General features: G+C 41.0%; 1 protein-coding gene and 1 pseudogene across 2 annotated transcripts in view; one reads left to right on the forward strand and one right to left on the reverse strand.

Moving 5' to 3' along the window:
- Window positions 1–575: 575 nt before the first annotated feature.
- IDO2 (indoleamine 2,3-dioxygenase 2) overlaps window positions 576–26,683 on the reverse strand; it is a 51,465-nt gene continuing 25,357 nt past the window's right edge. Inside the window, exons 4-11 of one of the 2 annotated variants that reach the window (XM_037166888.2) lie at window positions 25,499–25,618; window positions 22,252–22,370; window positions 20,425–20,439; window positions 19,092–19,191; window positions 17,654–17,771; window positions 12,079–12,130; window positions 4,506–4,654; window positions 576–3,243 (exon numbers count right to left, since the gene is read on the reverse strand). In XM_037166888.2, the coding sequence (XP_037022783.2) occupies window positions 2,888–3,243; window positions 4,506–4,654; window positions 12,079–12,130; window positions 17,654–17,771; window positions 19,092–19,191; window positions 20,425–20,439; window positions 22,252–22,370; window positions 25,499–25,618 (1,029 nt within the window). In that variant the 3' untranslated portion in view covers window positions 576–2,887. The remainder of the gene's footprint in view (window positions 3,244–4,505; window positions 4,655–12,078; window positions 12,131–17,653; window positions 17,772–19,091; window positions 19,192–20,424; window positions 20,440–22,251; window positions 22,371–25,498; window positions 25,619–26,683) is intronic. The other variant, XM_037166889.2, reaches the window with a different exon arrangement.
- On the forward strand, window positions 14,724–17,158 carry LOC119065013 (cleavage and polyadenylation specificity factor subunit 5-like; annotated as a pseudogene).

Consider the following 26,683-nt stretch of genomic DNA (forward strand, 5'->3'; position numbering starts at 1 on the left):
GAAATAAAATAGAGTTGGCTGTGTGTATAACATCCTCATGTAATGACAACAAACTGTGTATATCTCAAAGCTTTGAAAGACAAAACATTTCAAATGTCTCTTTCCACCCCATTAATTCTATCTGGTTTTCCACTTACTCAGCATTTATAAAAAGTCTGTTCTGAATCAGGCTCCCTGGTCTCTCTGAGTGGACTTGCATGTACTGAAGTTGTACCATTAAGATGATTCTTTGCAAACCTGTCCTCGGAGGGACAAATCAGAGCCTCGTTTGGTACTAACCTAGATTTAAAGCCTAAAGTGACTGTCATCCTTTCTTAAGTTCTCAGTCAAAGGTCTGATCATTATTACTCCCCACACGTGCCTACAAAATTTCAAGAAAATTCCAGGTTCTAGCTTGCTTCCCTTGCTTGCTTGTTTTAAGGCCATGTTCTTTCTCTCTTTCCCAAGTACAGGGAGACAGGGAGATAGATAACTAATTCCAGCATCCCTTCTGATTTTTAGGAACTCCTAGACATGGTTCCTTCCAGTTCTAGGCTATATATATATATATATATATATATATATATATATATATATGAGAATAAAAGCATAATAACCACTGTCTCACTACCGACTCTAGACATTCTTGCCCCATGCACTATTACAATGTTCCTTCTTCTACAACTGAGTAAACTGTGGCTCTGAACGATTAAACAACTTGTCATTATAAAATGGGACAAAGCTGGAATACAAATCCAGATTCTTCAGCTCTTTAATTCCATACTTTTGTCATTTGCTACTTTCCAGAATCCACAAAGGATAAATGATAAATGGTTGTTTATTACTATGCAGGCTCTGTAAGTCCAAGAAACATGAGAAATAGTGTCCTTTTTTTAATGCTCTGAGCTGCACCTTACAGCCAAGTAAGTATTTGTTGGCTTTACCCTTCTTACCAAGAACTACCCTTTCTGTTACTTACATCCACCCTAAGACCAGTCTGATTATCTTGATTTCATGATAAATAGGAAGCTGAAGATTCATGATTTTCTAAAGTTGGTCAAAAGCCACATTGTTTTAATAAATGAAGGCATCAAAATTCAAACACAGGTTTTATTTTAAAGGCCTCATTATTTTTGCCTATGATATCGAGAAGGGACAATGTTTTGAGTCATCAGTCATTGCGCTTCTACCTTACTCCCCAACAGAGTCCACTTGGCCTAGCTCCTTGGATCATCGCATATACCTGGCCAGAGCAGTTAAGATGGTCCAGGTTTACTGATACCAAGCTAGGGCAGTTAGAAAAGCAAACTCAGGAGAAGTAAGCACATCCATGCTCATTTTCTGAGTTTCATAACAGACTTCACCACAAAACAGAGAGAGCACATAGAAAGACTTTTCAAGTTATCACAGCCTAGGTCTTTGAGCTGAGATCTTGACTTAAACAAAAGGCAAAGAGGACATTGTCAGAGCCAGGGTTTTCCTTTGGCCCATCCAGACTAGAAAGTCTTGCCTCTGTCATGGTCTACATCCCCCATTTTGGCCAGACCAAGCCCTTGAAGGGTCCAAGGCAATGCGAGCCCTCCTGGTACCCCAAGTGGAAGACACTGGTTCATGACTTCTTACCAAGGGCCCTGAGAGTTGACAAGAGTTCAGAAGTCCCCGCCTTCGCCCACACACCCCATGATTCTAGAGTGAGAACAGTTGAGTGAGTGCTGGGCAGACTCTCTGAGTCATCTCCCAGTACTCTCTGTGGGGGGGTGGGGGGGCGTAGTCCAGTGGTTTTCAAAGTGGCAGGGTAGGATCTTGAGGGCTGAGAGGTCGCTGAAAGATCTCTGAAAATCTGGAAGGTCACTTAGACAGGATAAGACATACTGCAAGCTCCATTTGACCAGTCTTTACAATATATAGAGGAGGGGACTGTTTGTCAGACACTAATTTGGGGACAAGCTGCTCCTCGTGATCAGGTACCTCTTCGTGATGCTGCCATGCTACACCAGTGCTGTGGAATTTCGATACTATCCCAGATATGCGTGTGTGTGCATGGTGGGGAGCAAGTCTTCGTCAGTGGAGTTTAGCCTAAGAGAACCGATTAAAGCTTTCTAGCTCTGTGCTGTCAGATGGAACGAGACCTTGTAAACATGTAGATTTACTGTTTATTCCCACTTCGCCCATTTACTTCCAAAGGGTCAATTAATTCATTTTACAAATGCAAACTTTCAGTGAAAGGAGAATGAACTGTTCTTCTAAAAATAAAGAAGGAAACTAAAATAGAACTGAAAATTTATGAACCATGTGGAAGAGTCTCATCCGTTCCCATGTCATTAACCAGTCATTTCCATACTGGCGACTTCCAAGTCTTGTTGTTAGTCTCCCCTTTTCTCCACATTTCCACCGGAGCATTCCAACTACCCGCCACTCGATCAGCACCCACAGGGAGACGAGGATTGCCCTGGGGCCACAAAAATCGCTGTTCGGGTTCCTAAGCCAGTACTCAGTGGGAACTTAATACATTTTAAGTGAACAAATGCATGAATATTTAATTTGTTTTTTCAAGCTATTGACAAGGTGATCTGTCCATGGGCAATATTATTTGGTTTCTGAAATTTGCATTGGTTTTCCCTCACTTCGCAGACAGAATAGGGATCCTCTTGCTCCTCCGTGCGTTTCTTACTGATGGATTGTCCAAAGCTGTTTGTGATTAACCAGTGATCAGGCAGAGAAAGGAGAATTTCTGGCCATGAAAAATCTCTGTGAAGACCAACAGGTCTCAGTGAAGGAGAAGCCAATGTTCTCAGGACTGAGGTCAATTTTGTGTTATTCCAACAGAACACGAACCATCATTCTTCAGGCCCATCTGCCCTCCAGTGGGACATTTGCTGGTTCTGCATCACTGGAGGGAAGCCATCCCTCAACCGCGTTGTGGAAGGATGGCCTCCAAAGTCTTGTTCCTGACGCTCTTCAGGAAGCTCAGGACAGCAGTTCCTCCTGTGCCCCTCTCTTCTAAGGCCCGAGGCGGCTCTGGGAGACGGCTTGGTTTCTTGCTCTTTGCTTTGGCTGCAGCTGTGACCAGGTATTTGGTCACCACAGTTACGTGGTAGCTGCGCAGCTCGGCCAGGGCCTCCACACACCAGTTATACGCAGTCAGCAGCTGGCCGTTTCCAGAGGACAGGACATGATGCCTCAGTGAAGGAGCCGCCTGCAACTCTTCTAAGAAGGCCTTGTGAGAAGGGGGCATGTACTCCCTCATGCTGAGCAGAAAGTCATCTGAAAGAAACAGTCCAGAATAATGCCATGGCTCCACGTGGAAAGAGAGGAGAGCCTGTCTGCTTTTCCGAACATCAGTGCGGCAAAGACTGTTGCTGTCATTCTAACTGTCCAATCTGCTCTGCTGACTCTTTTGCTCAGAGACTTCAAAGACTCAAATGCACACTCATGACTAGTGACAAGAGTTGGGGAAGGGAAAAAGAAGCAAAGGCATCTCAGATAACTGAGTTGGAACTAGATACCAGCCAGTATATCAATGTTTATCATTTACCAAATGTGGGCCAAGTGTCTTGCTAGTCCCTAGAAAAGAATAGTTATGAACGTAAAGCATAAACCCTTAAACTAAGTAGCTAGTCGGCCGAATTGTGTTTCTTAAGTGCTTTGTTTTGGAGGGAGAGCTAAGAAAGAAGAAAGTAATAGAATTTATAAGAGCAAGAGGATAAAGAATGAGCAACTCTTTTAAGAGTGGCCTTTTGAAGTCAAGTTCTTTAAAAACCTAATTAACATATTTCTAGAAAGTGGAGATAAAGAAATCGTGTTTAGGAAACCACTATGTGTTTAATGTTACGCACGGCCAGTCAAACACTGACGTCACCAAGTCAAACTCCACGAGAAGCTTTCATCATTCTAGACAACTGGCTTTTGTGGATGAGACTGGACCCTATGACACCAAAGTGCAGGGTTTTGGGTTTTTTTTTCTAATTCATATTGAAAACTATGTGCTATGCAGTGCTTTTAGCTGCTGTTAAGCATTTGGCTCAAGGCTGGCAGGTGAGGAAATGAGCTTTCAAGCTTCTAAAACAGTTGGCCCTTCCCTCTTCTGGTATAAATTGAATTGGCTTGGGATTGTGCCATTAGTATGAGGAGGGACTTCTCATACCCTCCACTAGTAGGGGAGGCCCTTAGATCCGTTATCAGCATTGCAGACTAATCCACGACATGCCACACCCTTCAAACTCCACTACTGTGTCTCATTTTAGAGAAGGGAAGCCATTGCCCAAAGATCCGGGCAAAATTGCAGCAAATGGCAGGAAATACAGCAATGTTTTAGGACATGGAAGTGACACTCAGTGTCCTGCGGGGATCTGATATCAATTGACAACACAACATAGGAGTGTGACAGGCACACAGTTTCCTGGCTAATTTAGAAAAGTAAGACTTGATGACACTTTAAGTTACACTTGGTTCTCATCAATTTGTAAAAGCACCTCTGCTCTTCCTTATTAAGGAAAAAAAGGAAAAGAAAAAAATGTCTGACTTACCACTTTCCTTGCTGTGACGAACGCCCAGGAACTCGTCAAAGGCATGAAGCACCGTGCTCTGAGCCGCACTGCCTCCGGAGTATTTCAGGGGCTCTGAGGAGACCCCTTCGTATATCAACCCCATGGGCATCGCTGGGTTACCTTTCCATCTAAGCAAGAGTACAAGTCAGGAGTGGGTGCTCGGAGTTAAGAGTATGTTTTCTGATATAGAAGCAGAATGAGCACAAAAGAGAACTTGATTTCAATGATAGTCAAAGGTTGGATGTCTTTGTAGGATGGGTACCTAAGCATCATCTTAACCCCAATTTCATAACAGGTCATAGAATGCAACTCTTCTCCTCATTCGTGAACTTTACAGAACTTTTACAGACAAGAATATATAGAGAAGGGCCCTCAGCACTGGTTTCACAGTGTATCCTTTTGAAAAGTCTGTTCATAAAGATGACAGGCATCAGTACTGACTGGCAGGAACAAACTAGGGACTCTGGAACAATCTTCTTTCCCCCTGATAAAATAAGTTTGATGATGGAATAATTCCACAAGTAGAGATTTAAAAATACACACACACATAACACATATAAATACACACAACTTTGCCCTTCCCTGAAATAGTTGTGACACTTATCACATTAAACTATCATTTCTAAATATGACCTGACTTTATGTGAATGCTTTTATCAAATGCTTTGTTGATAACAGCTATTGATAATAATGGTAGTGACAAAAAGAGCACAATACAAGCCTACAGGTACCAGAAGCTAAGTTCAGGGACATGTTGGAGGGATGCAATAAAGGCTCTTCTTGGTCATGTGCAGAGTAAGTAGGTTTTGGTTCCCTGTCCTCTCTTTTCTTCTCTCCTTTCCTCTCTTTGGTCTTCCTGATTCCATTTCTTCATCTTCTTCTCTCTGGGGCCGCTTTTCTTATCTCTGACTATTTTACTCATTTCCCTGTCTGATTTTATAGAGTCTTAAACAATCACAGAGCGTACGTGGGTGGCTCCATTATGAGACAACACCAAAAGCACCAAGAACACATGTATTTGTACTTCAAATGCTTTATAGTTTATGAAGCAGCATCACATTCACTTTCTCATGTGACCACTTTTGAATAGATCAAAGCGAGTATTTTTAAGCCCATTTTACAATTAAAGAAACAAAGATTTGGAGCAGCTAAGTCTCCCGGGCCACTCTCTTGGGAGCTCTCTTGGGAGCAAGAGAACCAGAACTTAAATCCGAAGCTTGTAATTTTCTATTTTCGTGTTCACAAAACCTGTACATGTGGATTTCTCCTTTTTCTAAGGAATAGAATCTTTTTCTCCTATTACCAGGAACAAATGACTATGCTGGTTGTTAACAGTTTAAATAACAGGCTTTAGTGATGTTAAGCCTTCTTCCCACAAATCTAAAATTGTATTCAAGAGATGGGAACCACCCAGTTTTCATGCGTACAAAACCCACAGAAACAGTTTAGCTTCCTATTTTATAACCTTTTTCAAATAATTTCTTGGAAGCAGGAAATGCTCCAAGAAGGTATTTTTTATTTTTATTTTTTGGACATGTGGCCGTTTTTGGTTAGCTATTTATGGTTTGTGTGGATATCAGCGGGGCTTTCGCAGGTAAGGTAATATCACTCTAGAAAGAAAAGAGACACAGGAAGCAGTCAAGGGGACAAGTAGAAAGAACAAAGGGAAGATTCTGGTCATAAGATATTGCTGCTAGGAAAGAAGGCTCTATTTTAAGCTGATATGGAATTTAATTGCAAGTTTATTTGCAGCTGTGAGCCTCAGCTTAGTTAACCTCTCTGAACCTCAACTTCCTCATTCAAGTAATATAAGCATCTATCTTATTAGATTGTTGTGAGAAGTAATTAAAATAACATTTGTTCAGTGCTTGGAACCTATTATTAAGCCTTCAATAAATTTTAGCTATTTTATGATATTATTCAGAATGATTTGGAATCTCTATTCTTTCATTATTTTGTGACTTTATACAAACCCTTCTGAGTCTTAGTTCTCCTAACCTGTACTTACTTCCTAAAGCTGCTGGAAGAATTAAATGGGTTTCAGAGAGGTTTCATGACTTGTCAGAGTTCAGAACACTTATCCAGTAAAATTTCTAAACAACATTTTATGGGGAAGCAATGTTGAAAACCTGACCACTACTATGTGGTCATTGGACCGGATGCCACATTTGGTCAGATTTTCTTCGTAATCCTGATGATGATGTTACATAGTCATTTTGGTCTCCTTCACTATTTTCTTCCCATTAAGAGCGCTTCTAAGTGTTGGACTCTCGCAGGGCTCAGTCATCGGGCTTCTCACTACTTGTAGTTTCCAAGGGATCTTATTTAGCCTCACAGATTTAAAAACCTATTCTGACTGTTTACAAATGTGCTCCTACATCTGAACCCCTCCCCTGTATTCCAGACTCATATTTCACTTTCTACAAGACATCTCCACAGGAATGGACACGTCCCAAACTGACCTGATTTCCCCACCCTTTTGCCAAACTCATTCTGCCTCAACAGAAAAACTGGCAGTTACATATTTTCAATAGATTGGGTCAAGAACCTTATAATCCTCTTTGATTTTTGATTGACCTTTTTCTCTTGCATTCCACGTGCAATCCAATAGAAGATCCTTTCAACTTCACTGTCAATCTATATCCAGAACTGGCCATTTCTCAAAGCCTCTACTGCTACCACCCTAGTTAAAGTTACCCCCCTGAATTGCAGTAAAAGCTTCTTAAATTCTTTCCCAGCTTCCATTCTTGTTCTGAAATAATCTATTTTCCAGTTAGAAGATAGAGTAATGATTTGAAACTTAAGATAGATTATGTCCCTCCTTTCAAACTCGCCAGTGATGTCCATCTCATTTAGAAAAGAAGCCAGTAGGCCCCTGTGTGATCCAGTCTTCCACTATCACATTATATCTTTCTCATTCTACCCAATATTCACTCCCTTCATGCATTGCTGGCCTCCTTGCAGCTCCTCCTTCACAACATGCTGTCATGTCAGAATCATCATAATTTCTTTTCCTTTTGCTTGGGAGAAGTATATAGGTGACCTACCCTTTACTTTCTTCAGGTATCTGCTTAAACATCCCTTAGAAGTGTGGCATTCCCTGATCACAATGAATAAGAAACTTCAGCCCCCACCCCACCACTCCATGATGCCCTGTATATCCCCATTTCCCCATATTGCTCATTGTTGTAACACGTCTTGTACAATACTTGATTTTGTTATGTTTATTCCTTCATCTGCCTTCCATAATTAAAACTTAGGTAAGCTCCATAGAAATGAAGTTGATATTTTATGTTATTGCTTCATTTTCAGCACCTAGAACTGTGCCTGGCATATGGTAAGCACTCATTAAATAGCTGATGAATGAGTGAATAAAATTGTAGTATTCTATGATTATATATTATATATCTAGAATATATATAGCCAAGTATACTTCTTAAAAAGACCTGGCCAGCTTAAAAGAGCCATCAAATGCTCAAATGGCCAAGGCATCCATCAGTCTCATTTTAGTGTCCCAACGTGAGGAAGGCCCACTGAAGCTGCATCCAAGGTGACAGAGAAAATAACAGCATGAAGATCAGAAAAGTAAGAGAAAGGCACCTACTTTCAAAACCCATATATTCTCCCCCTATGATGACAATGGTCTGAGGAAGGAAAATTAGTTTCCTCTGAAGAACCCAAGGGTTGCTCAAGGATGCTCCCATGAATTCTCAGGTCCAAACTGCTGTTTATGAAGGAAAGGAATTATTTTTCTTTCAAATCTCTGTAGGCGAGACTATTTTTAGTCTTTCTTGTAGCATATTTCTAGCAAATCCAATAAAAGCAGACATTTAAAAGAAAAAAAAAGAAATGAGATATCTTTTTTTTCCCCCCACAGGGGATATTCACTTCCCTGAGAAATTTAATGTGAGTGGGAAATAAAGGGAATGTTTCATTTGCAGATGAAATCTCTCAACTCCCCTAAATAAAAATGTTTTAAAAAGTAAACAAAAATAACAAATCAAACATAGGACAAATAAAGAACACAGGAGCAGATTTAGATTTTTGAAGGCAACCCTATTGGGAATTGCCAACAATCCAGAAGTTTTGGTCATCTGCACTTACCAGTACACTTAGGGTTTGGTGCTGGTCACTTAGTTTAGCTACATGGGAAATATTTTGAGGCTAAGAAACAGGGGAGACACTTATGTAGATGACACATAATATGTGTCATTAATCTGGAACTTATTTTAATGAAAACAAAGTCACCTTCTGGTGCTCACTAATCACGATAGGCAGAATTCCAAAAATACCGCTCCAAGATTCCCATTCTAATTCCTAGAACTGTTGACATTATGAGATGTCATGTCTGTCCATAATGATATAGTATATAACAAGACGAAGGGACTTTGTGGATGTAATTAGGGTTACGAATCAGTTGACCTTAATATAGAGGGTCATTCTAGATGATCTAGGTGAGTGGAATCTAATCAATAACACCTTAAAAGCAGAGGCTTTTTCTGACTAGTGGCAAAAGAAGAAGTCATAGAGATGTGAAATACGAGGACAGGAAGTGTCATTGCTGAGTCAGAGGAGCCCAGGTGACAAAATACAGGAAGTTTCTAGAAGCTGAGGGCATATCCTGACAGTCAGCATAGGAAAACACAGCACAGTTTCAAAGCCACAAAGAATTAGATTGTACCAAGGATCTAAGTGAGTTCTTTCCCAGATAAGAGCTCAGCCCAGCAGATACCTTAACTTGGTCGTGCAGATACTTACAGAAGTGTGAGCTAATTAACGTGTAGGGTTTTAAGCTGCTAAATTTGTGGTAACTTGTTATGTTACAAAAAAATCCAATACAAACTTAGGGAACAAAGTAAAGCACAAAGAGATTTTTCAGAATTAGATGCTTTCTAAAACCCAGTCTATTTTGAACTATTATTATATGAACTGTTAAAGCAGCTTATTTAAGAAAAAGAAGGTCAAAACTAGGACCGATAAAATGGCAATAAATACATATCTATCAACAGTGGAATTTAAATAAACAAACTAAGCAAACAAGAATAGAGACCAAATCATGGATAAGGAGAGCAATTTGATGGTTGCCAGATGGGAGGGGTGTGTGTGTGTGCATGGGTGAAGAGATAAAAGAATTTAGAAGTAAAAATAGGGCCCTGGCTGGTGTAGCTCAGTAGATTGAGCGCAGGCCTGAGAACCAAAAGGTCGCAGTTTGATTCTCAGTCAGGGCACATACCTGGGTTGCAGGCCAGTTCCCAGCAGGGGATGCACAAGAAGTAACCATACATTGATATTTCTTTCCCTGTCTCCTTTCCTTCCCTTCTAAAGATAAATAAATAAAATCTTAAAAAAAAATTTAAAAAGAAGTACAAATAGGTACAGAATAGCCATGGGGATGTAAAGTACAGCACAGGAAATGGAGTAGCCAAAGAACTTAACAACCCATGGGCACGAATAATGGTGTGGGAATTACCTGAGGGAGGCGGGGCGTTGGGTCAAGGGGGACAAAGGGGAAAAATTGGGATAACTAATAGCATCATTGATAAAAATATAACTTCAAAAGCACTCTTAAATGACCCCTTTTATCTTTTGTCTAATCCTACCAAAGCATATCTACATGTTTTGCTTAATATTTGTTGCTAGAATCTCTTTTCCGTATTCAGATCTTGTCTTGACCCTGGCTACATGAAAAACATACAGAGAGCAAGAAGAGCTCTATAGGACAATCTCTTTGGGGAGCATTTCAGAAGTGAAAGTCTAAATTGTGAGACACACTCCCAATTCCCTGTCACCTTCCCCTTCTCCCCCTTTTTTCCCCATAAGCCAAGTACGCATTACTTTCAAGTTAATTCCATAGAAACCTTTCTGCCTTTTACACTCTGCACTCTACAGTCAGGAATCCCTGCCCAGGCCAGCCTCCCTTAGAGAGGGAGGTCACTTCCTCAGGCCCTAGACCTAAGCAATCTACAGAAAATAATCAGCACATTCTGTCATTCTATTTTTGCACCAATAGATTTGAACACTAAATTAATAAACTTATTGATTTAGGTATTTGGCATGTTTCTTGTTGCATCCAGTCCCAGCTTTCTATTCTTTCTGTCAGTAACACTCCAGTCATCTCCTAGTTGTACATATGGCAAACTGGGTAATATCGATTGCACATTTTTATCTCATCCATCCACTACCGGCACCTTTCACTTTTCACCATTAAAAAACAAACAAGAAAACTCAATTTCTTACAGTGAATAGGAAAGCAATCTCATTAAAGCCTGTCAATGTATGATGAGTGTATTTAAAACAAAAAACACATCCAGGAGTAGAGTTCTGTTTTTGGAGAAATTACAGGTCATGTTGTTGCAGGAAAAACTCACTTCTTTTTACAACTCAGTAAAGGATTACTACAGATCAGCAAGTCGATTAGCATGCAAGCAAAGTTTATCAGTGACACATTCTCCTGAAAGACAATGGGTCTAGCCAAGGTGGGGTTGGAAAGGCATAGGCTTGGGTGGCAAAAGGCATCAGGTCCTTCGTTCTGAGGGCTTATATAGATGGCAAGATGAAGTGAAAGAGTTACATATTGTTTGGTGGGTTAAGGTGGCATCAGCTTCCTGTGGGGGATGTGACTACTCAAATGTAGGCATGTGGGGGGGGGTCTTTTTCCCCAAAAATTCTTATCTTGCTCCAGACCATATTTGGTCAGCAAGACCATATCTGTTGTAAAACAGCTGTGTGACAGGAGGCAGTTCATTAAAGTTGAGGCGCTTACCCAGACTTATTTATGGGCTCTTTCTGTAAGCACTAGGGACCCCCTTATAAAACAGGTAGTGACCAGAGGCAGGCAATTAACCAAAGCGGTTTTATGGGCTTTTCCTTTGGGCATTGTGAACCCCCTTTTTGTCCCCCTTCCAGACTTTGGGATGAACACAGTTTCAAAGGCTCTCTTCCACATAGTGGAAACAGTACACACAGAATTTCAAGGACTTCCCTCCCCCCGTGTCAGCATGGTGTTTCCTGTGATGTCGGAACACCTGGCAACGTTGTGACACCAGGCTCAGGATGGCTGACTCAGTGGGGGAGACGTGCCTCCTTTCTCCTCCCTGCCTTGGTTTACTCTCTATCCTACCTAACAATGTGACGAAAAGAGCACACAGGAATATGAGAAAATGGTTTGGGGGAGCTATTTTAGGAATGTTGTACAAAAGCTTTCAAGCTACTGTCTATACCTCCATCTGTCTCAGTAACAAGGAAATATAAATGACCTTTGAGGGTGGCATACCCGGCTTTTTTTTTTCCTGTCTGTCATCAAGGTAAATACAAATAACTCTAGTATGATAACCTGAAGACAATTACTCTAAACTTCAATATTCAACCTTTTAATGTCATTTGTCATGCAGATGGTAACCTTCTTCTAGCCAAGAGTGGATCCAGGTGATTACTTTGCTAAGAATTCCCTGGTGTGTTTCTTGCTCTGGGAAGCTTATGTCAGTTTTTACCCCCATAAATTTGGAAAATGTTACAGAGACCTCATGCAAAGAAACAGTTGAACTATACTTACCCAGAGAGAAAGATCCGGATGACTGCATAAAATATGTCTGGATCTACATAATCTGGAGGAACAATCAAAATTTGAACTTTACTACAGGCCAAAAAAGGCAATTGGTTACATGTGCATGGGCCCTGCTGAGCTCCTGGGGCTGCCTCTCTATCTGATCCGCTGGGACACCTGGAATGAAGCAACAAGCTAGAGGCAGATGGAATGCAGTTGCCCTCGCTGGCGTGTGCAGGACTTTTAAACTATTCCAAATGCTGCCCTTTTCTATTTGCGGAACTTCCCCTTGCTGTACTTAACAACAAAAGACAGAGCTCAAGGCCATCTTTTCAAAAAAATTGTAATTTAAACAGACGATGTTTGAGAGACTATGAGAAGTGGAGAGAAAGAATCACCTCTCAGAAGACTCTCCCAAGAGAGGAAAACTAAAGCCGTCAGAGCTCAAGTGGAGTTCTGTGTGGTCAACAAAGCACAGCGGAGTGGACAGTCTCGTACCCAGAGAGAGTCACACCAGGTCAAATACTGATTCATTCCGCTCCCTGTTTAGCTGCGTTCATAAACTGTGCAGCTACTTTGAATCTAAGCTAATGCTTGGGGATAACTGATTTCACTAGTTTTATTAAGTTGTATATAAGGAAGCAGGTTTTCACAATTGTACTAAATTTGTTTTTATCAACTTTTGAAGGTTACTCCGTTCCTTCATATAATAGGACCCCTCTGTGACCCAGCATATTTCTTTTATCCATTTTCCTTTGTTTCTAAGAGAAAAAATAACATGTTTTTTATGATACCTAAATAACCCCATCTCTATATCATTGGTTTTCCTTTGTCCCCATCGCACCTACTCGCTCTTCACCTCTACCTCCATCTCTGGTCCTCCATCCTTATTTTCTCTAAGGCCCCACGACCTCAGGTAATTAATGTCTTCCTTGAGCCTCGGGCTGTCCCATTGCCCCAAATGCTGTCACATTCTCTCTGCACTTCTGTGACAATGCTCTTCTGGACTTTTTTCTGGGTGTTATTTCTGGGTCTTACCCATTTGCTGCTCTTTTCTCACAAAAATGCTAAATACAATGTGCAAACTTTTCTGAAGCAGTAATGACTGGAAATAATTCAAAATTTTACCCAAACTACCATATTTAATGAGGGAAAATCAAATAATCATTTCCATAGATGTAAAATGATTCTGATGTAAAAAAATTTCAATATACATTAAAAAAATCCATTCATGACAGTGACAAATAAACAAAACATTTTAGCTAATTAGGATTAGGATGGCTCATCCTTGAAATGATCAGCGGAATCCACAGAAAGCCTATAATATACATTATACTTAATGTTGGAATATTAAAAATAGGTCTTTTAAAATGTGGAACAGAACAAGGATCAGCAGTTCCATTCAATACTGTGTTAGGAGTCCTAGCAAGAAGAATAGGAAACAGAAATTAAACAAAAATAAAAGTTATAACTAGTATAAATGAAGAAACAAAAGAACATTATTCTCAAATTATATAATTTCAACATAGAAAACTCACATAACATACATAATTATTATGTATGTACACATGAATGTATAATAATTATGTATATATAATTATTGGAATGACTAAGAGTGTTTATCAAGGTTCTAAATTCAAGGTTAATATTCAAATATCAATTTTATCCTGTAAACAAGCAACAGTCAGTAGTTAAATCAAAGATATTGTATTCATTAAGAACAAAAATATAAAGTAACTATAAATAAAACTGAAGCTTTTTAAGTCTTTTGTCTTGAAAAAAGTTAAAGAAAACGTTTCAAAATTAATGAAAACTTTGTCCATTTCGAGAAAGTCAAGAAAATTCAGTATCAATATCTAAAAGAAGAAATGTATCTAAAGAAGATATTTTTGTCTGAATAAACTTCAAGCTATATGACAAAAGAATATGCACTCATATGAAGCCCTGGTATGGGGTAGCTTGTCTGGGAATGACAGTTGATGATCTATGCTAACTCTGCCTCTCCGCCTGCCTTGCTCATGAGACAGAGGGACTGAATATAATATAAAAATCCTGCATTTCTTTCCAAATTAATATACAGATGTCATGCAAATTGAGCAAAATTCCTAACAAAGATTTTGAAATAAACTTTGGCATGCCAATTCTAATAGTTTATAAGAAAAGCAAAGGCTCAAAGATAAGATAAAGGAGAGCAAAGGGAGGGAGTTTTCTTTACCTGGAAATGAGAAATACTGTGAAGCTATAGTTCTTAAGACAGATGATATTGGTCAAGGAAAATTAAACAGACAATGAAACAGAATAGAGAGCCTGAAAAACAGATCTAGGCACTTAAGAAAATCTGGTATAAAAATTAGCTAATACTGCATGTAAGTAATTATTCACAGAAGAGAAATTGAATTTATTTCCTATGTTATACTACACACAAATAATAAATATATGTGAACTAAGGACTAAGACATGAAAGACAAAACAGCGATTTCCAAGAAAATGCAGGAAAATATATTTATGACCCATGATTTTAAAGTATCTCACACAAGACCTCCTATAAAACCAGACTTTTATGAAAGAAATGACAGAAACTTTGACAATACATAGATTAAAATTTTCTGCTTTCAAAAGTCATATTAAGATGAGCCACAACAATTACACCACATATGACTAACGAAAATTATGCTGAAGAGTATACAAAAGCTCATAAAAATCCACAGGTAAAAGATAAAAAGACCATTAAAAAATAAGAAAAGACATGCACTTAACAGAAAAGGGACAAGTGGTGAGTGCACACCACTCACAGAAAGAGAGAGAGAAGACAGATAACGCACTGAAAATCAGGGAAATGCAGGACACCATTAGCATTGTGGAATGAGTTTCTACAGTCCCCTGCCCCCTGAGGAATGCTGATTTAGACAATCACCTGTGGGCAAGAGAGCCTTTGTGCAAGTCCAGGAATCCAGCCTGGAAGCTCCAGCACACCACTGGAGTAAAAACAGTCCAAGACTGAGTGCCCCAAAGAGGGTGAGAAGAACTTTTCACTTTACCTACTTCACCTGTCCCACAAGGAGACACAGCTCAGGGCCAAAAGAGACCTCACTGGCCTGTGATTTGTTCCTCAAGGAAAAGTGAGAGCATGTGAGTGAGTGCCCCGCTTCCTCAGCTACATGGAATGCTTCCAGAGACCCACTTTTCTCAGCCCATCTGGAACTCTGCAGTGAGCTGCGTGACTGAGAACACTGTGGGGTTGAAAGTGGCTGTGAGAGCGTCAGGGCTCCTGGAGGACAGTAAAGGGATGCAGGTCCTACTGACCACCGTGCGGGCTCCGTCAAGACGTTCTCCCACAAGCTGCTGGAGATGCCACACCTGCAGATCCCCCCAACTGTCCCATGGGCACCTCAACTGTTTGGGGTGTTTCACCCACACACCACACACCCACTCTATGGCCACTTCTTTGTGTACACAATGAGGACAACAAGAGTGAACAGAAGTTCACTACACTAAGGACAGTGTAGAGAAGGAAGAACAAAGTTGGAAGCAACATGCTCTCTGGTTTCAAACTATCCCACAAATCTATAGAAATGAAAAGAAGATGGTATCAGCATAAGGACAGACACACAGATCGACAGAACAGAAGTGAGAGCCCAGAAGTACACCTCACCTCCACATCCACACACATGTGGACAATGATGTATGGCCAAGTACAATTGGCCACACACATATGGACAATTGATGAAGTCAAGGACATACAATGGAGAAAAGACCGCTTCTTCAATGGATGGTGCTGGAAAAACTGGACAGCCACAGGGGGGAAAAATGAAACTAAACCACTATCTTACACCATACTCAAAAATTAACTGAAAATGCATTAAAAGTTTGAATGCAAGACCTGAAGGCATAAAATTTATAGAAAAAAACACAGGCCATAAGCTCTCTAACATAGGTCTTAGCAATATTTTAGTCAATCTGACTTCAAAAGCAAGGGAAACAAAAGCAACAATTTAACGACAGAAACCAGCATCAAGACAAAAAGGCAGCCTACTGAATAGGAGAAGATATTTGCAAATCATACACTTGTTAAGGAGTTAGTGTTCAAAAATATAAAAAGCTCACACAAGTCAGCAACAACAACAAAAAATGATCCCATTTTAAAAAGGGCAGAGGATCTGAATAGGCATTTTTATGAAGACACACATGGCTGACAGGTATATGAAAAGATGTTTAACATCACTAATGATTAGAGGAAGGCAAATGAAAACTGTGAGATATTACCTTATACTTTGAGCATAGCCATTATCAAAAAGATAAAAAATATCAAGTGTTAGAAAAGATGTGTAGAAAGGGAACCCTGGTATTCTGTTGGTGAGAATGTAAACTGGTGCAGTCACTTGGGAAAACAGTATGGAGCTCCGTCAAAAGATTAAGAATAGAACTACCGTATGATGCAACTATTCCCCTTATGGGTATTTATCTGAAGACTGCGACATGACTAATTTGAAAAGATCACTCTGTTCATTGCAGCATTATTTACAATAGCCAATGTACGGAAACTACCTAAGTGCCCCAAGGAGCGCCTCTGTGAGGATGGCTCTGTTGCAGCCAGATTTCTGCATGTGGGGGAGAAATTTGATGGAATTGGAATGAGGACTGTGGAAGGGGATCTGATTGTGCATGAGCACAGGCTATCCCCTGTGTTACTGCTGCAGCTGGGAACAACTTTCTTCAAACCCCCTGGTGCTGAACCTAACTCAGGAGAAGATGAAGGACTATAATGTTCAAAGACAGAGATACCAGGTCATCAAGATGGAGTCCTGCATAACCGAGTCACTGACAACGGCCTTGGAGACTGGTGGGGACCAAGTCTGGAACCTCCGAGTGTCCATATATTCCTGCATATATTACAAAACTGAAAGAAAATAACTTGCTTTTGGTTCAACTTCAAAAGAAAGCCTTGTGTGCAGTCCCTGAAAATGACAAGCTGGTAGCTACACCATTGTTTGAATTGTATGACAACGTACCAGGATTGGGCCCCATTGTACTGAGTCTCCCTTAGCTTTTGAGCAGGTCCAGCTCTGTGTATAGTTCAGTGTATAACTGAACTTCAGGTTCAGTGTATAACTGAATTCCGGCACAGCAGAGAAGTGAAAGAAGACATTTCTGTGGGCACAGCTGTGCACAGTGTAGAATAAACATGATAGAAACGTTTGTTTTTGTTTTACCTCCTCTCCAATTTACCAGTTACCATCTGCTTTCTATTGTTTGAGTAGTAAAGGTGATAAGAACTAAATAGTGGTGTAAACATATGTAATAATGTTCAATTTGTTTTTGTTTCTATGCATACATTTTTGTGCATTAAAGAAAGTGGACTATTTTTTATTTGTATTTTTAAATTTCACATTAAACTTGAAAAATTCTTACAAAAAAGGAACAGAACCACAAAAATATCTGTGCAAACCGACAGGTCATTCCCTAATAGTATGGCAACGATCAGTTACCATAAAACAAAGCTAATAAACCAGCACCATCTCAGATGTTGGCCAGCCTCCAGACCCTTTGCCCCCACAGAGAGCCTCAGCTTGGGTAGCCCCCTTACTGTGCATTTGTCCTAAGGTTCTGGTGATGTCCTGAATGGAGAGTCTCAGTTGCTCCAGGGCTTGGAGCAGGGAGTCCTGGCTGGCCTGCAGGATGGCATTCACTCCTTGAACAAGTGCCTGGGGAGAAGATTCATTAATGCAATTCATTAGCATTCACTAAGGTCCACTGAGGTGGAGTCAGGTGGGCATCAGTGGTGTGGGAATCAGGGAAAGGGCACCCCTGTCACTGCTGGACAGTTTTGCAGGACTCCCCTAAACTAGATTTGCTATGAGGTCTGCCTGAGAAGATAATCTCTCCAGGCATCTCCCAGATAGACCTTTGGACATGTTTTTCTGGGTCTTTCCTCTGATTGCTACTTCTTATAACTCTCAGGGGCATAACTCTATCCTTTTTCTCCTTCCTTCTGTGTTTATCACATCTTATAATCCATATGTATGTCTGTATCTTGAATCAGGGCACCCTCATGTTTGAGCTTTGTCTTTCATAAAACCAGACAGATTTTGTAGAGCTCATAGAGGCCCCAGTTCCAGGGCCCCCTCCATCATGAAGCCTACTTAGCAGTCTCTACCTTATCTGAGGGGACTAATCACACCAATGAGAAGTGGCCATGTAGTTTCACTTTTGAGAGTGACAGAGGGTGCTATAATTCTTATGGCAAAACCAGTGACTGTATTGAGGACACAGTAAGAACTCAAAATAGGCTTATCAAGGAAGGTGGTGAAGAAAGACGTACATCTAACAATTACCTCTAGGCAAGGCTTGGCTTCTCTGGCTCCATGGCCTGCTGCTCCACTGTCTTTCGTCTTACTAAACCTGGCCTTTCTGACACTGCCTGACCCCTGAAGGAATATATGTTTGCCACCCTCCGGGGCTAGGTGGGCTCAGCGATGGTTCCTTTTCCTCTGAGCCTCGGCATAGCAGTTCTCTCTGCCAGGAATATGTCTGTCTATCTTTTTTTCTGTCTATTTTCTTTCTCTGCTTAATTCCTATACATCACTCAGGTTTTACCTTTAGCTGTCACTTCCCCAGGGCAAGCTTTGTCTGACACTTCAGTTCTGAGTTAGGTATTAAATGTCTTTTCATGAAACATTGCACTTTTTTTTATTACCCTATTCATCAACCCATCTTCCTCCACTAGATCATGAGCTCCAGTGGGGGCCACAACACTGTCTGTCTTGTTCCCCCAGATATTTCACTGTCTAGAATGCTGCTTGTTTGTTGAATGGACAGAAGGTCAATTACAAGTTTTACAGGAGTTGGGAGAAGGGAACAGCCCTGTGGGCTAGAACGTAAACCCCTTTTCTCAGATAGAAACCAATAGGACAAGGCCTATGTTCATCTACATAATTCACAGAAGGGAAAGAGACTGAATGGGAAATAAAGCTCAGACTAATTTATCATTAAAAAAAAAAAAACTGCTGTAGGTGAAAAGATACCTTAATCCCAGGTACTGCTGCCTTCTCCACCAAAACAGTGACTAGTATAAAACCACGCAGACTTTCTCCCCCAGGAAAAGAGAGAATGATGTCCAGGTTCCTTGGGAAGAAGATGACCATATGGTTAAAGAGGCTTGGACACCGTGAGTATGCATGGTTCATAGGTCCCCTCAGAAATTAGACCAGTTGACCTGATCTGAAGACTCTCAAAGTCCAACTTGGCCCTAATGGTCCCAGACCATCCCCCAGCAGAGCAGCTGAAGCATGAGTAGGCAGGTATTTCTGATTCCTCACAGGACCAGCCTGTGTCCCATGATGCCATTCCTGTCAGGAGCACAGGCGCTTAGAGTCACAGGGACCACAGGCAGGTGACAGCTGGTTCCTTGCTCCCTTTATGTAGCTTGCCCAAGGACACAGAGATGGTTAGTCACAGAACCATGTGGGTGCTCTTTCTAATCAATATTCTTTGTTTTGTGTAATAGAGTGAGAGCTAGAAGACTGTGCAGAGGAATCACTTTTAAATGACCTGTGATCATATGGATTCAAATATCCCGCATACACAGCCAGTCTACAAAGCTTAAAAACATTACTTTGCAAATCACTCCTGCTTCTAACATTTTCAACATGAGAAGAAAGGAAAAATGAACACAAAATAAAACTAAGCCAAGAACACCATTGTTCCAGCAGTTACATTATTGTGGGAAAAGGTGCCTTCACCCTTTCATCCCTCATTTCCTGATCTACAGCTTTTACACCGAACCCCTTTATCATGCTGAGGTGGTGGGAGAAGCAATGCCAATTTACAGGGTAACTTTACTCTCTGGAGGAGGAGGAGCCTAAGGAGCCCAGAGCCAGACCTGCCTCAGGAGCTGGAGTGCATGTAACCCATTATTTCAAAGGAATCCCTTTGTACTGTAGCAGCCTCTGCAACGAAGCCTCTCACAGGGCTGGCTCGTCATTGGACGTGGTGGGGAACAGTTCTCTTCCCCACTATTAGAAGTTTGGTGAGATAAGAGAGCTTTTCAGATCATGAAAGAATTGATGATGTTTATAGTTTTTTGTTTTGTTTTTGCACTGCAATGCACTTTACTTGTTTTACTATGTACAGACTGAAATTATATAATAAAGAAAATGAATCCGCAAAGCAGAGGCAACCACTGTTTAATTTTGGGTGGTACTCTTGGCACCTTTCCTTCTAACCTTATTTTTGTATTCACTTGTATATGGCTTGCATACTGTACATGCAATCTGATAGGCTTTTGCTCTTGCTTTGTTGTGATCTTGTAAAGTTAGTATGGATTCTCAAGTGAGGGAAAGATTTCTGAGAATTTACCTGATATCCAGGAGCCTAGTCAAATTTCAGTTATTGACAACCACAAATGAAAAAAAGAAAGGAAAAGAGCGAGTCAGTTTGTTAACTAGGGTCACGTGTACACAGGCACACACTCACGTGCAGATGCACACACGTTCACATTCCTGTGCACACAGGCTGTGACACAGGCTGCCACACAGACCACCGTGTGACATAGAGTGTGCCAAGTCTCAACCCGTACGTCAACCCCAGAACATTTAACCAGCAGCATCATGATAAACTGTCTTGCTCATTTTATATTTTTGCACACCACAAGTCCACATTTTTGTTGTAGGTGCTCTACTCCAACTCACATTTTAGCATCCACTTTAGGTCAAGTTCAACCCTCTCACCAAGATTTTTCTAATTTTAAAGCCTGCACTGATGTAATTTCTTAGGAGTTCTGAAGGCTTTATTATCCATGTCACTCTGCCATCTGTCATGAATTGCTTTGTTATTTAACCACTCCAGGTATACTTTGCTTTCACTTCTTTATTTCACTTAGCTCTGCGCCAGGCATATTAAGAGACTCCAAAAAATAATAGCCAAGAAGAAGAATAACTACTGAACCCTGGGACTACACCCGTATCTCCAGGGTTAAGCTAGCTCTGCATACTCACCCACGGAGAAACTAGCTTTTTGTTGCTCTGTTTTGTATTTTAATATCCTGGTCCGGCCATTTTCCCCTTCAACCTTCCCCATTCCTCTCCTCTTTGAATTAGAGATTCAGCTTATTAACTATTCGATATCTTGATCAGGATCATTTCTCCATGTCTATTTATTTTTTCCTTTTGTCCAGATTCTGAGCCAGATTCAGCACCTTTCCATGGGAACGTTAGTCACCGATTTTGTTACTAAAGCAGAATTTGTCAAATATAATTTGTCATTACAGAAACCAAAATCCCAGGGCTCAGAAGTCTTTAGTCAGATGAGATGGTCCAATCTCATGTCAAGGGGCACACAAATTAGTCTTAAAAGCTCTGTTTTTTATGAAGCATTTAATTCTTTGAGGAATACTCCCATCATCTGTGGCAATCCTGTATTTACCCACAATACTTATGCTAAAGAAGTTGTTCCTCACATATAAATTAAATGTCCCTTTAGCTATTTTAGTAAATAACAAAAGTGCTATCTCTTGCATCTATAGCCTGAAATAAATTTGGTTGTGAAAATGAAAAATGAAGTTCAAAGGGAAATTGAATACTTTGCCACTTCCTACCCTGTTGTATTTATTGGATTTTCTTGTTTTTAAAAACTCATGCTATTTTTCCTTTAGACAGATGCCAATATCTCCAATCCAGCTGCCAAAGGAATTATGCCAGCTAGGTGGAATGGGTAGCATTACTAATCAAATTTTTAATCTGACACACCTTGAACATCTACTCTCAACTCATACATAATCATTCATTTCCGATCACTATATAATGATCACTTGTGGAAGTTCCTGCTCCTAACTTGACTTGAATGGAGGGCATGTTAGGGAATGACTGAGGCCTGATGATGCAGGAGCCTGATCATAAGGTCGGGTTGAGGAATTAAAGTTTGATATGGAAGCAAACAAATGAAACTGGTCTGCACCAATGCATTCAGTGTGCATTGAGAGGAAATTTCTGAGACCTGTGATTTTTGAACTTGTATTCACGTTCATCTCTTCTTTGCAACCATAAGACAGACAATAAATACACATATCTTTAATCACAAAATAACTGAAAAAGCCTTGGCCTTTCTGGCAGGGAGTATACAAGTCACAAGACTGTGCCTTACTCAGTTTCCATTCATTCAAACCAAAGCACTCTCTCTTTTTCTTACCTTTCAGGGTCTTTTGTGGTCCAGTTTGTCAACACCAAGTCTGCGTGGACCAGGATAGGAGGGAGTCCCAACTTCCTGGAGACTTCCACAAAGGGAAGGGCAAGATTTCTGGGCAGAACCTTTTAGATGTAAATCTGGACAATTAGCATATTCTAGAAAGAATGTGAAATAATCGTGGCTGTCTCTCATTCCAGCAACTCTGTGGTAGAGAAGCACCTTGGGGATAAACTGAGATTATCCGAATATCTATCTGTACACACACAATTCACGCTCATGTTTTGTTCTGTTAACAGCCTAGTGGATACGTTGCTTGTGAGTGCAATCTGAAATTATGTGGACAACTATAAGGCTGGAACACACATACACATCTAATATAAAATGGTACCCAGATACTAACTGTACAAGGAAGGACATTACCAAATGTTCAAGCATAAATTAGGGGCTGAAGTAATGAAGAAGAAAAATCTATGTAAATCTACCTACCTACCTATTTATATTCATAGATATGTAGATATATGTGTATAAAACTAAGAGCATGTATGTGTATATATCTGTACACATGTATTTGTGTGTGTTTATGTGTCAGTGAGAGAGAGAAATGGGGAGGGTAGAAAAGCTCATCTTGTGTGGGCCCTGATTCCATCAGCCACTTCTTTTTTTTAAATTTTAAATATTTATCTTTAGAAGGGAAGGGAAGGAGAGAGGGAGAGAAATATCAATGTATGGTTGCCTCTCATGAGTCCCCTCCTGGGAACTGGCCTGCAACCCAGGCATGTGCCCTGACTGGGAATCGAACCGCAATGTGTTGGTTCGCAGGCCCACGCTCAATCCACTGAGCTACACCAGCCAGGGCAGCCACTTCTTAAGTCAAACCCAATAAGGACTTCAAATAAGTCACCTCAAGACAGTCCCCATTCAATTGAGTTATCCGAGGAACACTCTGAAGGGCCTTATCTGCCCATAAATCCAGGAAATCAACTCAGATTCACGGAAGGATCTCTATTTGCAGACAAGGCTAGTCTAGATCCCCCCCACCAAATCCTTAGATTTCCTTTTCCCCACTTCCTTTTTATTTACCCTTAAGATAGCAATATCTACTTAGAAGCCTTGCTTCTGCCTTTTTCTTTCCTTACAATATTTTTAAATAGACTTGGGACAACTGCTTCTTTGGTAAAAACAATAAAGAGTTTTCTTTGTAATGTATTTTATTTATTTATTTTTAGAGAGAGGGGAAAGGAGAGAAAAAAGAGGAAGAAAAACTTGATGTGTGTGTGAGAGAGATACAGCGATCAGTTGCCTCTCTCAAACCCCCAGATGGAGACCTGGGCCACAACCCAGCCATGTGCCCTGACTGGGAATCGAACTGATCCACAGGCTGTAGCTCAATCCACTTAGCCATATCAGGCAGGGCAAGAGCTTTAAAGAGCTTTAAAATTCAAACTTAAGTCAGCTTCCCTCAGGAGGCAAGGTATGAGGAGGAAGGTGCAGAAGAGAGGTGTCTACGTAGACACAAAGAAAGTAAGATAGGATCCGAGGCCAGGCTCACTGGACCTGGGAGCACACGAACACACCTTGAAGCAGGAGACGCGGTCTCCTACCACCCTTCCCTACGGTCATGGTATGGTCTGGAGAATTATGGGATGAAACCCAGTTGGGATGTTCTCTTATGGGCCTAGGTATCAAACTTTCCAACCCTAGACACACGATTTATTGAAATTATATATATTGACTTTTTTAAGCTTTTATTAGCAGTCATTATACGTTAGATTTACTTCTGGGCCATAGGGGTTTGTTTCTTCTGGGATATTGTTTTCTTCTGTGCAGCCTCCTCTTGTGGTTTAGGAACAACCTGCTCTTTTTCAGTAGGACCATCTCAATGCGGCGGGAAGAGCTCACGTGTGGGTTGGTCCACCCACAAGCTCTGTCGGTGCTGCACTGCCTCTCGGGAGCTTTGTTCACCCGGATGTGCTCAATGACCAGAGAATCTACATTTCAACCCTTGAGTTCAGCATTGCTTACTGCAGTTTTAAGCACCAGCAGCAAAAACTCAGCAGTGTTTTTGGGCCACTGACCCTGCGTCCAGCCCCATTGTTTGGCCTGGGCACACCTAACCAACTCCACCATTGTAACACGGAATGGTACACAGGGCTTCTGAAAAGTGATATCCTTTGGATACTTGGTGGCTTTCAGATCTGCATACTTGTGACGGCCTGGGCAGTTTCACAAGCGCTCTTAAAGTGAACGCGAAGATTTGAACCTTTTGATTTGTATGACTTTCTGGGGTTTTCTGGGCCAAGTAAATAGTGAACTATTTTCAAGGTCACCTCAAGGCTGCTGCTTAGAGGAGTTTTATACTGATATTTTAAACATCTGAATCAGCTCTATCCTTTTCTTTTCCACTTTCTGTTCTTATTCTCACAGGGAGTCTCAGGTATCCACCTAAGAGGTAAGAAGTGGAATCAACCAGGCAAACAAAACAGGCACAGGCCACTCCCTTGACCGTGAGGTGCCAGAACAAGAGCAGCTCCCTGATTTCTAGAAAAGGAATATTTACATCAAATAAAAGGCAGTCTTCTCCTATCCACAATTAGTGGAACTTGGAGATTTCACATCTCATGGTTCAGGCTGAAACTATAAAATGTTATGCAGAGATGCAGAAGACATGTAAAGGAATTATTAACAGACGAATTGATAATTGGTAGAGGGCAAGCAGTGGTATTGTGAATGGCAATGAACGCCTCTGGAAGAAGGAGTTTACATTAGCGAAATTAGAAGGTTTAGGGTCTGGCCTTGGATTTTCCACAAACTTGCCATCTGACTTTGGACTTCTTGTAGTCCTCAACTGTCTGTAAAATGGGAACAGCTTAGCTCTACTTACCTTATGGGACTATGAAAATTGACTAAGATAATATATATATTAGGAGTATAAAATGCTGTAAAGTGTGAACTATTATTAAGTTTCTTAGAAGATCTCAAAACCTGCTTTCAAATGCAACTCTTCAAACATTCTGGGAAGAAGGTGTCAGAAAAAAATAGATTCAAAAAGTAATAAAGGGTTATCACTTCCTAGTCAAAGAAAAAAATTCACTTCCTAGTCAAGGAAAAAAAACTCTTTCATTTAAATGACCCTTTGCCCTTCTTTCAACTGACACCCAAGAAAAGAAGAAAAAAGGACCCATTTTCCAGGCAATCGCTGCAGTGCCAAGCAGACAGACCTGCCCAGTGACAAGACCTCTATTATGTTTACCTGTTCAGGCTGTATCTCTCCTTCCTGCCAGACATACCCCATGGTAACAAAGCTCAGGATCATGTGGGCCAGGCGCTGTTCCCGATGACTCTTGAGGAACTCGCAGTTGAGAAGGGGCATCTGTCCAAGAGAGTTCCCGGAGATTGTCAGTTGCAGGGACAAGATGGCCACAGGGGTACCATGACTAGGAGGAACACTTCTGTTTCAATTCAGGAATCACGCACACCCATGGCTCCCCTGATCCTAGGACGGCACTGCAGGATAGGAAGAGGTATTCCAAACTACATTGTTCTGGAAGTAGCTAACCACCCCACCCAAGCCCCCCCCTCCCCAATTATCCCCATGGTTGTGCTGGACACTGGTCTCCATCACTGAGGTGACCACTTGGTTAGAGTATTCCAAAATACTACACTCAAGGTCATTTATCTCATGGGAGTCCCCAGTGGCACCTTTTACCATCCGGTCCTTTCAAAGCACCTCTGCTTATTTGGTACCTTAGACCCTAACAACATCCTTGCACTGTGGGCAGTAATGTCTCCATTCAATTAATGAGCACAACTGTCACCCCACAAAGGGTTCTTTGAGGTGATATGGGAAAGAATTCAGGGACACACACACACACAGGAGAAGTTCAAGTGGCCACAGTGGCAAGATGTATTAAAGTGCACGCACACTCCCAGAGGGAGAGGGGGCGGGGCAGGCTCCATGAGCGACTCTCGGGAGAACTTCATGGAAGTTTTCTTGTATTCTCTTGGGCTGGGGAAAGAGCAGGTCTTTGAATTATCCAACCCCTGGAAAGAGTGGACTTATTTTTAAACTATTCAACCCTATTGTCTGATTTTCTCTGGGTGGTGTCCTGTCATTTTGGCTCTTGCCCATTATTTTCCAGATTTACCCACAAAGGGGGTGAAAAGACACAATGCTAATTTATTCTAATCAGGATAAATTGAGGAGAAGAATTTCCTTCTGCTCTCAGTTCCCCTCCCCAGGATGTCTTGGGTTTTTCCCAACCCTGGTGACCTGGTGGAACTTTGTCCTTTCCTCTTTAGTGTCATAGCAAACTACTGACTTGCTAAGTCGGGTCACTTGTTCCTGTTTACTCTCTCTTCCTTTGTTAATACCTAACCAGCTGCCTCCTCTCTAATGGAGCGAAGCCCATAGAGTTAGGAATTCAATGAAACCCAT

Source organism: Artibeus jamaicensis, unplaced genomic scaffold (genome assembly GCF_021234435.1).
Source record: "Artibeus jamaicensis isolate MK-2021 breed Jamaican fruit bat unplaced genomic scaffold, CSHL_Jam_final scaffold_833, whole genome shotgun sequence".
Taxonomy (NCBI): domain Eukaryota; kingdom Metazoa; phylum Chordata; class Mammalia; order Chiroptera; family Phyllostomidae; genus Artibeus; species Artibeus jamaicensis.